This window comes from Babylonia areolata, chromosome 16, assembly GCF_041734735.1.
Source record: "Babylonia areolata isolate BAREFJ2019XMU chromosome 16, ASM4173473v1, whole genome shotgun sequence".
In the NCBI taxonomy this organism is placed as follows: domain Eukaryota; kingdom Metazoa; phylum Mollusca; class Gastropoda; order Neogastropoda; family Buccinidae; genus Babylonia; species Babylonia areolata.
In genome coordinates this window covers 13,360,569-13,375,601 of record NC_134891.1, presented here as the reverse complement: position 1 = coordinate 13,375,601, position 15,033 = coordinate 13,360,569, and the positions used below count along the sequence as shown (strand labels likewise).

At 37.7% G+C, this 15,033-nt stretch overlaps 1 protein-coding gene across 2 annotated transcripts in view; it reads right to left on the bottom strand.

Moving 5' to 3' along the window:
- LOC143291176 (26S proteasome non-ATPase regulatory subunit 14) overlaps positions 1–15,033 on the bottom strand; it is a 56,656-nt gene that overhangs the window by 35,305 nt on the left and 6,318 nt on the right. For both annotated transcript variants that reach the window (XM_076600890.1, XM_076600889.1), the window contains exons 2-5: positions 7,938–8,001; positions 6,705–6,779; positions 5,947–6,066; positions 2,812–2,882 (exon numbers count right to left, since the gene is read on the bottom strand). In XM_076600890.1, coding sequence (XP_076457005.1) covers positions 2,812–2,882; positions 5,947–6,066; positions 6,705–6,779; positions 7,938–7,985 — 314 coding nt within the window. In that variant the 5' untranslated portion in view covers positions 7,986–8,001. The remainder of the gene's footprint in view (positions 1–2,811; positions 2,883–5,946; positions 6,067–6,704; positions 6,780–7,937; positions 8,002–15,033) is intronic.

Sequence of the window (15,033 nt, the reverse complement as noted above, 5' to 3'; positions counted from 1 at the left end):
CTCGCGAAGCACCATAGGACATTCATTGAAAAAAAAGTATTGAATATTATATATATATATATATATATATATATATATTGCTCAAAATGTTGTTATTAATCATTATTGTAATGTAAACAAATTGAAAGACACCAAGGTTATCATGGCATGTATTGATTTTGATAAGATAAATTGTATAAGACACCAAGGTTATCATGGCATGTATTGATTTTGATAAGATAAATTGTATACTGACAGACACGAACACTGCACAATTCCTATTGCACATTCATCCTGTACACTGTCACACATATGAAGTAAATGATTAAGAAATTTAAACAGTGCAACTTATTATGCATGCACTTTCACACGTACTCACATGCAAACAGACACACACACACACACACACACACCATATACACACATATATTGTGACACATGCATGCATACATAGTTCTCAAGAATTTAAAAGGTGAACTGAACGTGATAAAAAGTCTTCTGAGCTCTGGATTTTACTTTAAACATTCAGTAGCATCATCCTGATGGCAACAGTTCATAGTACTTTGCTAAGATATGTGTGTCATCATCTGTTATCAGCCTGGCTTTCTAAACCAATGGCCTTTCATACAGCTCTTGCATACTAACTTGTCTCAATCCCACAACTTTACTGCACACACTCACGACATCATTCAAAACTCTCTTACTTCTCACTCCCAAACTTCCATACCGGCACATAAATGAAACTGTCAGCACAGACTCAATACAACATCAATAGTAGCTCTGGAGAATCTTGAAATTTACACCAATATTTCTTAGCTTCTGCTAACAAGTTATTCTAGATTGACATTTCTTATGAATACAATCAACATATTTGTACTCAATAACTCTCTCCACGGTTTCACCATTTATAACAAGAGCAGGTACAGGTGATGGGTCTTCTTCAAAAGCCTATTAACATTTCTTTTGTTTTTAAAACATTCAGATTAAGACAGATCTCTTCACACCAGGTGCAAAACCTTTTAATTTCAGTAAAGTATATATTATCAGAGTTGGACAGATCTTCAATAGCAGAATCATCAGAATATTTTTTGACAGGGGTTTCCTCTGTGCCTCTGCAGTCATTTGTATATAGTGTAAACAGGACAGGGGGCAGCACCATGCCTTGAGGTGCGCCAGTAGAAGTATAGTTTTGGGAAGAATGGACAGACTGAAACCAGACAGACTGAGTTCTATCAAGAAGAAAGCTTACTATCCAGAGAATGAGCTTAGGATCAACATCTAAGCCCAACAGTTTGAGGGCAAGGAGATGAGGTTGTATTGTGTTAAAAGCAGAAGAGAAGTCAATGAAAAGAATATAAACGAAGGATCCTATGTTATTCAAATGAAGGAAGGCATTGTAAAGGAGAGTTAAAATGGCATCGTCTATACTTCAGTTTGGTTTGTATGCAAATTGAAAAGGGTCAAGGAGTTGGTTAGTGAAAGATAATGGATGGTGGAGAACATTTATTTCAAAGCATTTCACGACTATTGAAGTCAGGGCAGTAGTCATTTAGTGAAGTTGGGTTCTTTTTCTTGGGAGCAGGACAGATTGTAGAGTTTTTCCAGATGTTGGGGACAGAGCAGTCCCTGAGAGACCAGTTAAAAAATTTACAAAATATATCACTCAGTTCAGAGGCGCATGTCTTTAAAAGTTTTCCACATATGTTATCACGACCAAGTGCCCTCTTGAAATTCAGTTTAAAAAATAATGATTCAACAACTTTCACATCGATCTCAAAGTCCTATTCTCTTTTCCTGTCTTTGATCTTTCCCTACAGCTGTGACATCACACTATCTAGTTCCCCTGTCAGATCATTCCTTTCAAATTGACAGTAAAAGTTGTAAAACTATTTCAGAAATCAGTCTGCTTGTGTGGTGTTATTTGACAAGCAACAGTTCTTTTTCATTTCTCCAGAGAGAGTTTTCAACCCATCCCAAGCATCTGCCATTCTTCTTGTCTGAAATTTCCGCTCAACTTTTGCTTTGAATTCCCTCTATCCCCTATTAACTCCACTCTAAGCTTCTTTTGAACAAGTTCTCTATGCTTCTTATTCCCTAACTTGATGTCTTTTTCTCATTTAAAATGCTTTTGACAGACTTTGAGATCCATGGTTGTTGTTGGGAAAGAGTTTAATCATTTTGGTTGGAATTAACATATCTCTACAGAAAGTAATGCAGGAAGTCACAACATCAGCTGCCTCATGCACATTATCACATAGGTCAGACAGCACACTCCAGTCAGTACAATCAAAACATCCTCTCAGTTCATCCACACTCTCAGGCGTCCATACTTTTACATTCTTCCTTACAATCAGCTCTGTCTTTATGGACAACATCATGATCGGATGTACCAACTGGTGCCAGGGGCCCAGATTTATATGCATGGGGAATGTTACCATCACATAAGTCAGTCGTCTTGTCCAGTTGGGTGCGGCATGTAACATGAATCTCGGTAACAGCGCTTAGTGGTTAAAGGGTGGAGATTTTTCCAATCTCCCAGGTCAACATATGTGCAGACCTGCTTGTGCCTGAACCCCCTTCGTGTGTATACGCAAGCAGAAGATCAAATAAACATGTTAAAGATCCTGTAATCCATGTCAGCGTTCAGTTGGTTATGTAAGCAAGAACATACCAGCATGCACACCCCCCAAAACGGAGTATGGCTGCTTACATGGCGGGGTGAAAACGTCATACACGTTAAAGCCCACTCGTGTACGTACGAGTGAATGTGGGAGTTGCAGCCCACAAACGAAGAAGAGAGATGCACAGAGAGAAACACCTGAGAATATTTACCTGCCAGTCTGCTTCAGCATGTCCAACATTTTGGCCTGGAATACCGGATCCACTGCTTCTACACTGACACCCTGGAAACACATACATTCCTTAATCGATGTAAGCACATCTATTCATTTACATATTTTTGTTGCTTATTACCCAGCTGACCAAAGCCATATCATGACTGCAAACACTATCAATGTCAATCGTATAAAACCTGAAGAAAAGCTCAATCATATTCATGCATGTACGCCTAGGTCATGCATTTGACCATTCTGACAATCTTTCACCAGAGGATCAATAAATGTAACCTTCATGGGTACAACTGACAGAAAATAAAAAAACCTGAAAAGCTGTGGTCCAGGTGGGGTACAACGGCAGAGCTCTGTTAGCAGAGGAGGTGGGGCATTGCCCCTGAAACTGGTCCACAAATATGGTTAAAACGCATTTGGTAGGCTCTCTAGCAACCAAAAATTGAAAGAAAAATCATCTAAAAAAATATTAAAAAAAACAAAAATAAAAAGGAAAAGAATTTAACAAGGTGCACAGTGAATCACTGAATTGGGATATCTATAATCTGACACACACAAACTGAAAAACAATTCAAACATGAAGTCTTTAGATCTTCAATAGTGTGCATGCAAGTGTATTAAAAATAATTAAATGCAAGTATGTGTATGTGTGTGTGTGTGTGTGTGTGTTTTCCAGTCAACTTGTGTGTTGAGAGACATACAGAGAGAGAGGGGAGCAGGTGGGAGGAAAGAGTGCAGGTTTGTATGCTCATGTATGTGTGTTGCTTTCAATACAACTCTGTGAGTGTGTGTGCGCGCGCGCGCGTTTGTGTGAATGTGTGTGTGTGTGTGTGTGTGTGCGCATACATGTCTGTTTTCAAAACAACTTTGTATGTGTGTCTTTGTGTGTGTGTGTGTGTGTGTGTGTGTGTGTGTGTGTGTGTGTGTGTGAGTGTGTGAGAATGAGTGTGCGTGCGTGCGTGAATGTGTGTGTGTTTTCAACTAAACTCTGTGTATGAGAGAGAAAGAAAGAGAGATAGCAAGCAAGAGAGTGCGTGTATCCGTGTGTCGGGGGGGCGTGTGGGAGGAATGGGAGGGTGTAGGGGGGGTTCATTTCAACTGTGTGTCACTGTATATGGGGGGGAGAGAGAGAGAGGCAGAGAGAAAGAGAAATTCAAATTCAATAAAACTCTGTGCGTGCGTGCGTGTGTGCAGTGTGTGTGCGTGCATGCGTGTGTGTATGCATGTGTGTTGTGTTTGTATGCTAGAGAAGTGTTCGAGACAGACAGACAGACATATATAAAGACAGATGGACAAAGAATGAATAAATGAATGAATCTTTATTTTCCAAGAGATGGAGGGAGGTGGAAAGAAAGAGTGCAAGTTGATATATGAGCATGTTTGTGCATTGCTTTAAAAACTGTGTGTGTGTGTGTGTGTGCGTGTGTGCATGCGCGTGTGCATTTTCCATTAAATTCAGTGTGTGCGAGAAAGAGAGAGAGAGAGAGAGAGAGAGAGACTGCGTGTGTGTGTGTGTGTGTGTGTGTGTGCATGTGTTAATTTAGCCTGTGTGTGTGTACCTTTGGTAATATGGCTATAGCTCCCAGATCTAAATAACGTAAACTAACTCTCACTATAAACTGTTGTGCCAAGTGCCACAGCATTAGCTGACATAATTTCAGAAAAAGCACTGATGGTAATTTCAACAAAGCTATTGTTTCAATAGCTACAATGTTTCTTGTGCATGAAGTGGCAAGCTTTTGTTGAACAGTCAAGCGTATGTACCCACAGCCCTTGGGGCTTGACAGAGATCGCAGGTGCACTGGGGCTCATGTGCATCTGTGCAAGCGCGCACATGTATGTGTGTGTGTGTGTGTGTGTGTGCGTGTACGCGTGTGCATGTGTGATGCGTGTGTGATCTCTACATGTGTTTGCGCAGTCGCATGTGTATGCATGTGTGCGGGCGTGCGCATGCGTGTGTGCATGTGTATATGTGTAATTTGCTTTTCACAGTGATAAACATGTAAGAATGGCCGATTTAATTATCAAGTCCAGAAAAAGACAAAAAATATTCTATGCTTCCTGGAAATAATGTCAGTGAAGGGACCAGCAAGGCATACCATCAGAAAGGAAGAAAATGTAGAAGGAAAAGGAGGGAATGCCAAAAACAAAGAAAGAGACAGAAAAGAAGAAATTCCAGCACAGACTTTCTAGGTGTGAATACTACTTGCACTGAAAAAGTCCCCCCGCATCACCACAGATGCAAGCACTGGTGGCAGTATCTACCATGCTGTCCCATCTACATCACATGAAATGATGAATCAATGTACATTAACATTTAAATGGACCTGGCACAGATTTTTTAAATATTTTATTTCATACTCTGGGAAATTTCTCCTGATGTCAACAATGCTATCTTGGACAGTGGACATGCTTTCCAATTCAATATTTCACTTTGGAATTCTGTGGTGCTCTTGACCTACGTTTACCCAATTCCTATGATTTAGTAAAATTCGGACCACCCTGTTGTATGACAAAGTATTTCTAAAACCATCATAATGCCTTTTTTGGTGGGAGGTTCTTCCATAGTTTCTGTTAACCAAAGTGTTGTCAACAAGATTTCTCATACAACATTGACAAGGACACTGCCTTTGTTGCCGTGTATTCTATGCCAGGGACACTATCTTTGAAGCCAATCAGTCTTTAGTGGTTAAATGTAAGTATTTATGAACTACATGGTGCCTGAGCTTATGACATCTAAAAGACTAAGCTCAAGACTAGCATTCAGGGAAAAGGGGGGTGGGGTGTGTGTGTGTGTGGGGGGGGGGGGGGGGGGGCGTAAAAATTCTTGCCCACAGTTGGGACAGGAAATCTCAGATCCTAGATGGGCACATTTACTAATTAACAACAAGCAGTCTTTCATTCTTGGCATTACATCTAACATGGCATATGCCTTGGTTCTTCTGAGGATATTCCACAGGCATGAACAGTTCTAACTTTGTAACTATTACAAAAGCAGTGAATGTAATAAGCAAATATTTAAATGAAGATGAGGCAGCGGAGTAGAAATAGTTAACCAAGTTGCATACATCTGCACGAACAGACAGAACATGAAAATTAACAACACTGAAGGTGAACATACAGTTCCTGACTGGGGCATAGCAAAAACGTCGATAACTCTGACAGTGTAGTCGTCAACAAACTCTCCCAGCATCAGACCCATCACCTCCATGGGAACACCTGCACGGCCGTGCTTCAACATCTGCAGTACACACATATTTCATCTTTAGAAAGACTGTCAGCTTATTACCTGGTGCTATGTAGTACTGTCATTTGGTTATCCAGCACTTTACCCTGTATTAGTCATGCTATAACAATTATAAAGACCCATCTTTTTCAAGCAGTCTGGTTTACAATTCAATATTATGATGGAAGTCTCACATTAGATATTGGGTTATGAGCTCTGTGTAGATAAATATATAAATATAAGAACTAATCAACTCACACTGTATAGCTTTCCTGAATTTTTTTGCAAATTGAAATAAAATCAAATGGAATCAAAAATGCACATGTTGGTCTCCTCAAAATCAAAACATGACAAAGAAAAGTTGAAACATATAATCAGTACCACAACACATTCTTATTTCTCAATCATATATACATAAATTATATGATTTGTAATTGTACACATACACACACACACACATACACACAAACACATTGAGCACAATATGCTTTGATGAACAAATCATACACACAGACACAAATACACATATATACTACATGCTAAAAAAAGAAAAAGAAAAAAAAGGAGAAAGAAACAAAGCATATTCTCAATCTTATTCAGACTCAGCAGCATTAATGCAGAGGATAAAGACTTTGATGGGTGTAATGGAATACCTTGAGGAGAGCCAGAGAGGAGATGTAGACCTGTTCTGCTGTGTCCACAACTGGGGCATCTGAAGGAGGGGCACTCTGAAAATGAGTTTCAATAAAAAATCAATCTGCAAGTTCTGACACAATCTCTACTTCTAGCATTGTAATTTTGTATCTGTTATCTCCCTCAAAAGTTGAAACTTAAGTAGCAGAACATGCATGCTAGAAAACACAAAATCACAAGGACTAAATAAAATCTGCTCTCAAGGAACTTCAGTCAAGAGTAAGACAAACAAAACAATAATGTGACAATTAATAACACATACTGAATTAATAAGAGTGGTAACTCTCTGATAACATACGGTGCACAACTTCAAGCCAATGCTGCTTGTTATATCTGTTTATCGATCCAACAAGCACAGGTAAATAAAGGTACACTGAAACAAACCCAGACACTTCCCCAAAAAAGGAAACTCTGGGCTTGTCCTTTTCCAGTCATTTGACATGTGCACACAGCAGAAATGACAGAAGAAATGTGCAAATACAAATTAGCTTTTATTCAAGACCAGCATAGCCTTTTAATCCCAATTATGCTACACAGAATATATTGACAAGACAGAACACATCAATGCCTCAATGATTTTTCAACAAGAAATGAAAAAATTGAAATGCACCTTTTATTTACCTGTGTGCTAGCTGAAACAGAAGCACAAGCAGCATTGATTTGAAGTTGTGTATCTTGTGTATGCAGAAAGTTACCACTCTCTATCGTTTATTTGTTAATCATTTACTCTCACAGCCTCATTGTTCTTTCATTTCAAATTGTGACAATTAATTATATTTTTATACTGGAAATGGAATGCTAGCTGAAAAAAACAACAGTAGTAATACTAACAGTATATTACAAATACTGTTTCCATCAAATGTCTTATTTTCTTACAGTTTAGTATGCTCTTGAATTAGTAGAAATTATTATCTAAACACACTGAAATATAGTAATAATCAAATTATTAGTTATACAGATCAAACTTCTAATGATTCAACAAAGTACAAATCTTATTCTTAATTTTATCTATCTTTTTAACAGCTAAGAGATTATCTTGAACAATATCTTAAGAGCAAAAGCAGCCTTCAATGCAGAAACAAAAGAGTGAATATATTCCAGATGGGTTAAGCTTACATATCTTTTATTTCATTTTAAGTTAACCAGCATAATTGCAAACAATGATTTTCATTAAAAACAAACAAACTTTCTACCTGTCCCAGGCCTGGCATACCACCTCCAAGCCGCAACAATCTATCCATTGTAAAGTCTGCTGGCCTGAAAACAAGTTGTTTTTTCAATATCTTTTTATATTATATACATAATAATAATAATAATAATAATAATGGATACTTATATAGCACACTATCCAGAAATCTGCTCTAGGTGCTGTACAAAAACGCTTTTGATAACATAAAACATTATATCTATGTTACATACACACACCAAAATGTGACCACACACACACACACGCGCGCGCGCGAGCGCACGCACGCACACACACACACACACACACTGCATTCATACATTTTAACATACATGTGTATCTAACAGCTACCCAAACACATACGCACAGGCAGGCACAAACTTACATAGACACACGCACACACAATACACATTCATATACATGCATGTAGTTGTGGACCTGCCACAATTGAACTTATTGCTGAGGGAAAAGGTGAGTTTTGAGACGAGATTTAAAAGATGCGAGGGAATCAGAATGACGGAGGTTATCAGGGAGCTTGTTCCACGTCTTTGGCGATTGAAAAGAAAACGATCTGTGTCCATAGGTCTTACTTCTGACGTGAGGTATCCTGAGAAGTCGAGTATCAGAGGAAGAACGGAGCTGGCGAGACGGGGTATAGATATGGATGAGTTCAGAAAGATATTTGGGGCCAGATCCGTTGACTGCAGAAAAGGTCAGAGTGGATAGCTTATAGTCTATTCGATCAGAAACGGGCAACCAGTGGAGAGACTGAAGGAGAGGAGAAACATGGTCAAATTTAGAAGCTCTGCAAATGAGTCTGGCAGCGTTATTCTGAATTCTTTGGAGTCTGTCTAACAGGTATTTGGGAAGGCCGGCCAAAAGAGAGTTGCAGTAATCCAATCTTGAGAGAACCAGAGAGCATACAAGTGTCTTGGTTGCATCGGTTGAGAGATAGTGGCGGATAGAGCTGATTCTACGCAGTTCCAAATAGGCAACTTTACAGATATTCGAAATGTGCTGTTGGAAGGAAAGAGACTGGTCCAGGATTACACCAAGACTGCGAACAGAGGGAGAAAGTGAAATACAGATATAAATCAATATATATATATATATATATATATATATAATTTCAGCAACAAATGATGCTATCAATGTTACTGTAATAAGTTAGTCAATAACATGAACAAACTAAAGACTGGATGAAAAGTAAATGAACTAAATATGATTATGAATGACTGGACTGTAACAGACACACACAAACACTTTCATTTACCAGTTAATACAAATATTCTTACAGCTTTTGTAAAAAAACAAACAAACAAACAACTCAATGAATACACACCACACCTACATATGTAAAACTAGAAGATCAAATGCATGTTAAAGATCCTGTTTTAAAATGGTTTTCTTCATATCTTTCAAATCGTCAACTCAAGGTTAAAGTATCAGTATCAGTATCAGTAGCTAAAGGAGGTGTCACTGCGTTCGGTCAAATCCATATATGCTACACCACCAAGCACATGTCTGACCAGCAGCGTAACCCAACGTGCTTAGTCAGGCCTTGAGAAAAAATAAATAAATAAATTAAAACATAGAACCTCTAAAGTTATTCCTCTTGTGTTTGGTGTCCCTCAGGGATCAGTCTTAGGGCCTATCTTGTTCACTTTGTACACTCAACCTTTGTCTGACATCTTCAAAAGGCACTCATTTGGTTACCATAAATATGCAGATGACACAGAATTACAAAAAGCCGTCCACCATCTGATTTTAAAACAGTCATTACTGAATTGGAAGCTTGTGTAGCTGATGTAAAAACATGGATGGACAAAAACAAGCTAAAGCTCAATGAAGAGAAAACCGAACTCTTAGCCGTAGGAGACCTAACTCGTCTTAAGGCAGCAGAAAAGGACCGTTACATTTGGCCCTGCTTCAGTAGCATTTCAAACATCAGCCAAATACCTGGGTGTATATCTCGATCAAACCTTGACAATGAACGACCAAATTTCATTCTTGTGTCGCTCATGTAATTTTCATCTCCGAAGGCTAGCCTCAGTCAGACCTCTTTTGTCCTGTCCGGACTTGATTACTGCAATTCCACTCTTGTAGGTTTACCATCTTCCTCTATCAACAGATTACAGAAAATTCAGAACAATGCTGCACGACTGGTTCTCACCAAAAAGAAATCTGATCATGTTACACCTCTGCTGAATCGGTTACACTGGCTTCCAACTGAGTCCCGCATTTACTATAAGTTAGCAACACTCGCCTTCGAACATTTTGACAAGTCTCTTCCATTGTATCTCTCCTCTGTATTGGAAATATATGAACCGCACAGAACATTAAGATCCAGTTCTGAAAAGCTGCTTAAAGTTCCAAGGACTAATCTGAAATGTGCTGGAAATAGGTCTTTCAGAGCTCAGGTACCCCAAGTGTGAAACTACCTTCATCTCTTAGAAATTCCTCTGATCTACATTCCTTTAAGTCAGATGTGAAAACTTACCTTATCCGTAAGCATTTTTGTTCTGGGCGGAATGGTTAAACCAAGGTATGCTTGTTGGCAAGTATCTTTGTGATAGTATTTTTGTAGTCCTGTTTAAATGCATTGTGTATTTTATGTAGTTTCGGTCTTGGATGTGATGTCATTTTTTCTATCTGGTTATTTTTAATGGGCATGTGTGTGTGTGTGTGTGTGTGTGTGTGTGTGTGTGTGTATGACTTGACTTGACTTGACTTGACTTGATTTATTGTCATAAAATCCCGAAGGATTAATAGACACAACAAAGAACAAAGGGAACAAAGAAATAAACGGTCATCTAATACGCATGCACTGAAATACATAGTTGGCAAGTGTTTTTTGACAGTCATCGCAGGTGAATAAATCACTTGGTTTTAGTATATTGTTTTGTATTTTTCTAGAGATCACATTTGATTGATGATCATACTGCTGTATAGTTGTGATTAGATGGCTTCGCAAATTATGAAATAAGATACACGTATCTAAGAAATGCAATTCATCTTCAACAACTTCACATATAGCACATAACCTCTCTTCTCTGGGAATGTTTGCATATCTTCCTCGTTCGATGTTTAAATAATGTGCGCTTATTCTGAGTTGACAAAGAGCTTGTTTGTGAGCAGGATCGATTTTATCAGTTAGATAATTCTCAATCTGATAATCGTTTCTTTTAATTTTGTTGGAGAAGTCTAATCTGCTGTATTCAGTTTTTCTCTGTTTCCAGAATTGTACATATCTATTTCTTAGTTGTTGGCGTAATGTAAATTTAAGTCTGCTGTTACTGAATGTCGACTGATTATTCCAAACATGACCTAATCCTACATTGTGAAGAATATTCTTTACAAATTGTATCCAGGGATTTTCAGTTGTGTCTGGTTGGTTCATCATCGACATATAGACCTTTTTGATATGGCTATCATTATGTGCATCCAGAATATGAGTCCAGTGGTCAAGAACCCTGCATGCAATATGAATTCCAATTGGAAATCTGCCCAGTTCGGCTAGAGTTGGCAGATTCATTGTTTTAGAATGTACCCCTAGAAGCAGTTTGCAAAATTTTATATGCATTTGTTCATGTGAATGTTTCGAAGAAATACAATTTCTAAAGAAATCTGTCATTCCTGTATTGAATGAATTGGTAGTTTTTGTTTCAGCCCATGGGAACCAAATATCGGATCCATATGATAATATAGGTAAAACAAGCGAATCAAAAAGCTGCAGTACAATATCCATACGAATATCTTGCTTTTTAACGATTCGTCGGAGGGAGTGTGCTGCTTTTAATGCCTGTTTGGCTAGGTGCTCTTGGGCGAATGAGAACGTTCCAGTTTTGTGAAATAATATACCCAAGTACTTGTATTGATCAGTTGTCTGGATTATATCATTGCCTATTGTGAAAATAACAGGCACTTTGGGATCGGTGTGTGTGAAAACTATTACTTTAGTTTTATCTATGTTAATTTTTAGATCCCAGTTTTCACAATACAGATTAAGTTTATCTAGTTTCCTTTGTAATCCTATCTTTGTCGTGGACAAAATTACTAGGTCATCAGCATATAGTAAACACTAAACACTATCACTTTTGTCAAGGTCTATGGATGGTGAGTCAGTAACGCCCAGACATTTCGGGAGATCATTGATAAAGATATTAAATAAAGTGGGACTGAGTGTGTTCCCTTGTAGTACCCCCTTCAATATGGGTATTTCAGAAGAAAATCCCGTATCAGTTCTTGTGCAAACTGTGGCATTTTCATACATGCTTTGAATAACTCTAAAGCAATTTCCATTTATACCGATTTGATACATTTTTAGCATTAGAGCGTGATGCCAGACCCTGTCAAACGCTTTCTGAAAATCAACAAAACAGCAATAAAGGCGATTCATTCTTTTTCTTAAAGCATCATCAATTATCTTTTTAAGTATGAATATGTGGTCCGAGGTCTTGTGTGATTTTCGAAAGCCTGCTTGCTCTTTTGATAGTAAATTATTGTCTTCGAGGTAGTTTGTTATTCGATTGTTTAATATTTGGCAAAAAAGATTACTGAGTGAGTTGTTTAGAGTTATTCCCCGATAATTGGTTGGGTTTAATTGGTCTCCCGATTTGTAAATTGGTATGCTAATTCCTTTTTTCCACATATCTGGGAACGTGCCTGAGTTAAGGACAGACTGAAATAACAGTTTTAGTATTTCTGTTGTTTCCGGTAGGCTAGCCTTTATGATTTCGTTTGTAATCCCGTCTTTTCCAGGCGTTTTTTTGTTGTGTAAGTTTCTGGATGCGTTGATTATCTCTTTTGTGGAAATTGGAAAATCAAGATACGATGGTGTTATATTCGAGTTTATGTTTCTTAGTTCTGTATTTATTTTTGCTTTTGTGCTTTGGTCAACTTTACTTTGTGTCCCAATGATGTCCTCCAGATGTTTCATCCATTTTGTGTTACTCATCGGTTTGTAACTATTACCTATGGGAGTTTCTGCATCGTTGAGAGATTTTAGTGTCTTCCATACACTGTTTGGATCTTTTAAGATAGCTTCGTTCAGGTTTTGAACTAACCTGTTTTTATACAATTTTTTCTTCTGTTTTACACATTTGTTGTATGATTTTAACATGTGAAAATACTTATCGCGTATCGTTCTGTTCCGTGGGTTTCTGTTTAGTGCATTTCTTAAAGATTTCAGTTCTCGTCTTTGGATGTAACAAGCCTGATCAAACCATTTCTTAGACTGCTTTGTGTTACGTTTTTTACGGAATTCTTTATGATGAACAGCTAACTTAGATGCTTCTGTCAACGCATCTGTGAACTTTTTAACTATAGTATTTACCCTTTTATTTGTGGATGAAATGTTTAAATCACTTTTGATTTCTTGTAACAATTTGTTGATTTGTCCTGTCTTTAGTGCATGACCAAGAGCGCTGGCAGAATTTTCATTCCAGAAAAATTTAGTATAACTTCCATTTTGGTTGTTGCATTCCTTATTACTGTGAGTGTAAGGCGATTTTTTTCTTTTCTGTTTCCTTACTGACAAGTACATTGACAATCGTAGCGGACAATGATCGGAAAACGGACTGATACCTTCTACATTCATTTCAGATATGTCTTTTGTGAGTCGTTCTGAACATATGAAATAGACTACAACGCTGCTACCTTGTTGTATGTGGCATGTATATTTTCCTTCTAAATCACCCAGGGTCCGTCCGTTTCGAATAAGCAGATCATTGCTTATGCAGATACCGATTAGTTTGCGACCAAGTTTGTGAACAGTTTGGTCCATCGAGCATCTGTCGTTTACTCTATCAGTATAACCAGGGTAAGACGACAGGTAGGTATTATCACCGCTGTCTGTGTTAATATAATCAGTAACCATTCCTGTCCTTGCATTGAAATCGCCACATAAGATAATATTGCCTTTTGTAGAAAAATGTTCTATGTCGCTTTCCAACCTATCCCATATCTGGGGTGAATGTAGTTTACCGAAAGATGATGATACTGGTGGTATATAGCAACAGCCGATATACGTGTCGTTTTCCTTTTCAGCTGCGTTTGGTATATGGATCCATACAAGATCGCAGTTGCTTTGCGGTAAAAATTGTATGTGCTCTCTTAGATCATCTCTAACAAAGACAGATATTCCTCCTGAAGACTTACAAGCCCTTTTATGTTTTTCTCGATAATAATGGATTCCTGGAGCAAAATTTGGAATAAATATTTCCTTTGTGCTTTCATAATTTAAGTGAGTTTCTTCCAAGAATACAATATCATATGATTGTAATTTGTTGATGAATTGGTAGTCTTTCAGTTTATTCACGCGAATACCATCTATTGTTTCTATGAAACCTTTGATATTCCATGAAAGAATGTTGATACGACTTTTACCTATGTCTACAGTTTATGTGTGTATGTGCGTATGTGTGTGTGTGCATGTGTTTGTGAGGTTACAGTGCTCTGGTACGCATGTGTAAGTGTGTAGGCATTATGTCCAAACAGAATTTTATGTTAGAAAATAAGAAATATTTCAATGCTTATGCAATTTTGTTTTTAGTGCAGTTGATATTTAATGTCAGTGTGTGTGTGTCTGTAAGGGAGAGACATTTATATATATATATGTGTGTGTGTGTGTATGCGCGCACGCGCGAGTGTGTGTGTGTGTGTGTGTGTGTGTGTGTGTGTGTGTGTGGTGTTCTATGAAATGCATTTTGTTTCAATCTAAGCCGTATTTACTTCATAGCTTTTATAATCTTTAGTGTGCTTTTGCATTCATATGAACACACTGGATGTTTTCCATTGTGAGATATATCGGTTGATATGTTTTTTAAGGCATGTTTATAGTCAACTATGATGTAAGGCGCTTTGAGCAACATTGATGCTGGATATCGCGCCATAGAAAACTATGTATTATTATTATTATTATTATTAAAGTGTTATCCACTACAGTCTACAGTGTAAGTCTTTTATTTTGATTATGGAAACACGAACTTACTCACAAAACAAAGTATTCTGTCTAAACGATGCAGGGTTTCATCCAAAAATTCTGAAACTTAGGACATGTGTCCTAGCTGAAGAATCTTACCCAAAAAGCCTGGGAAAGATAT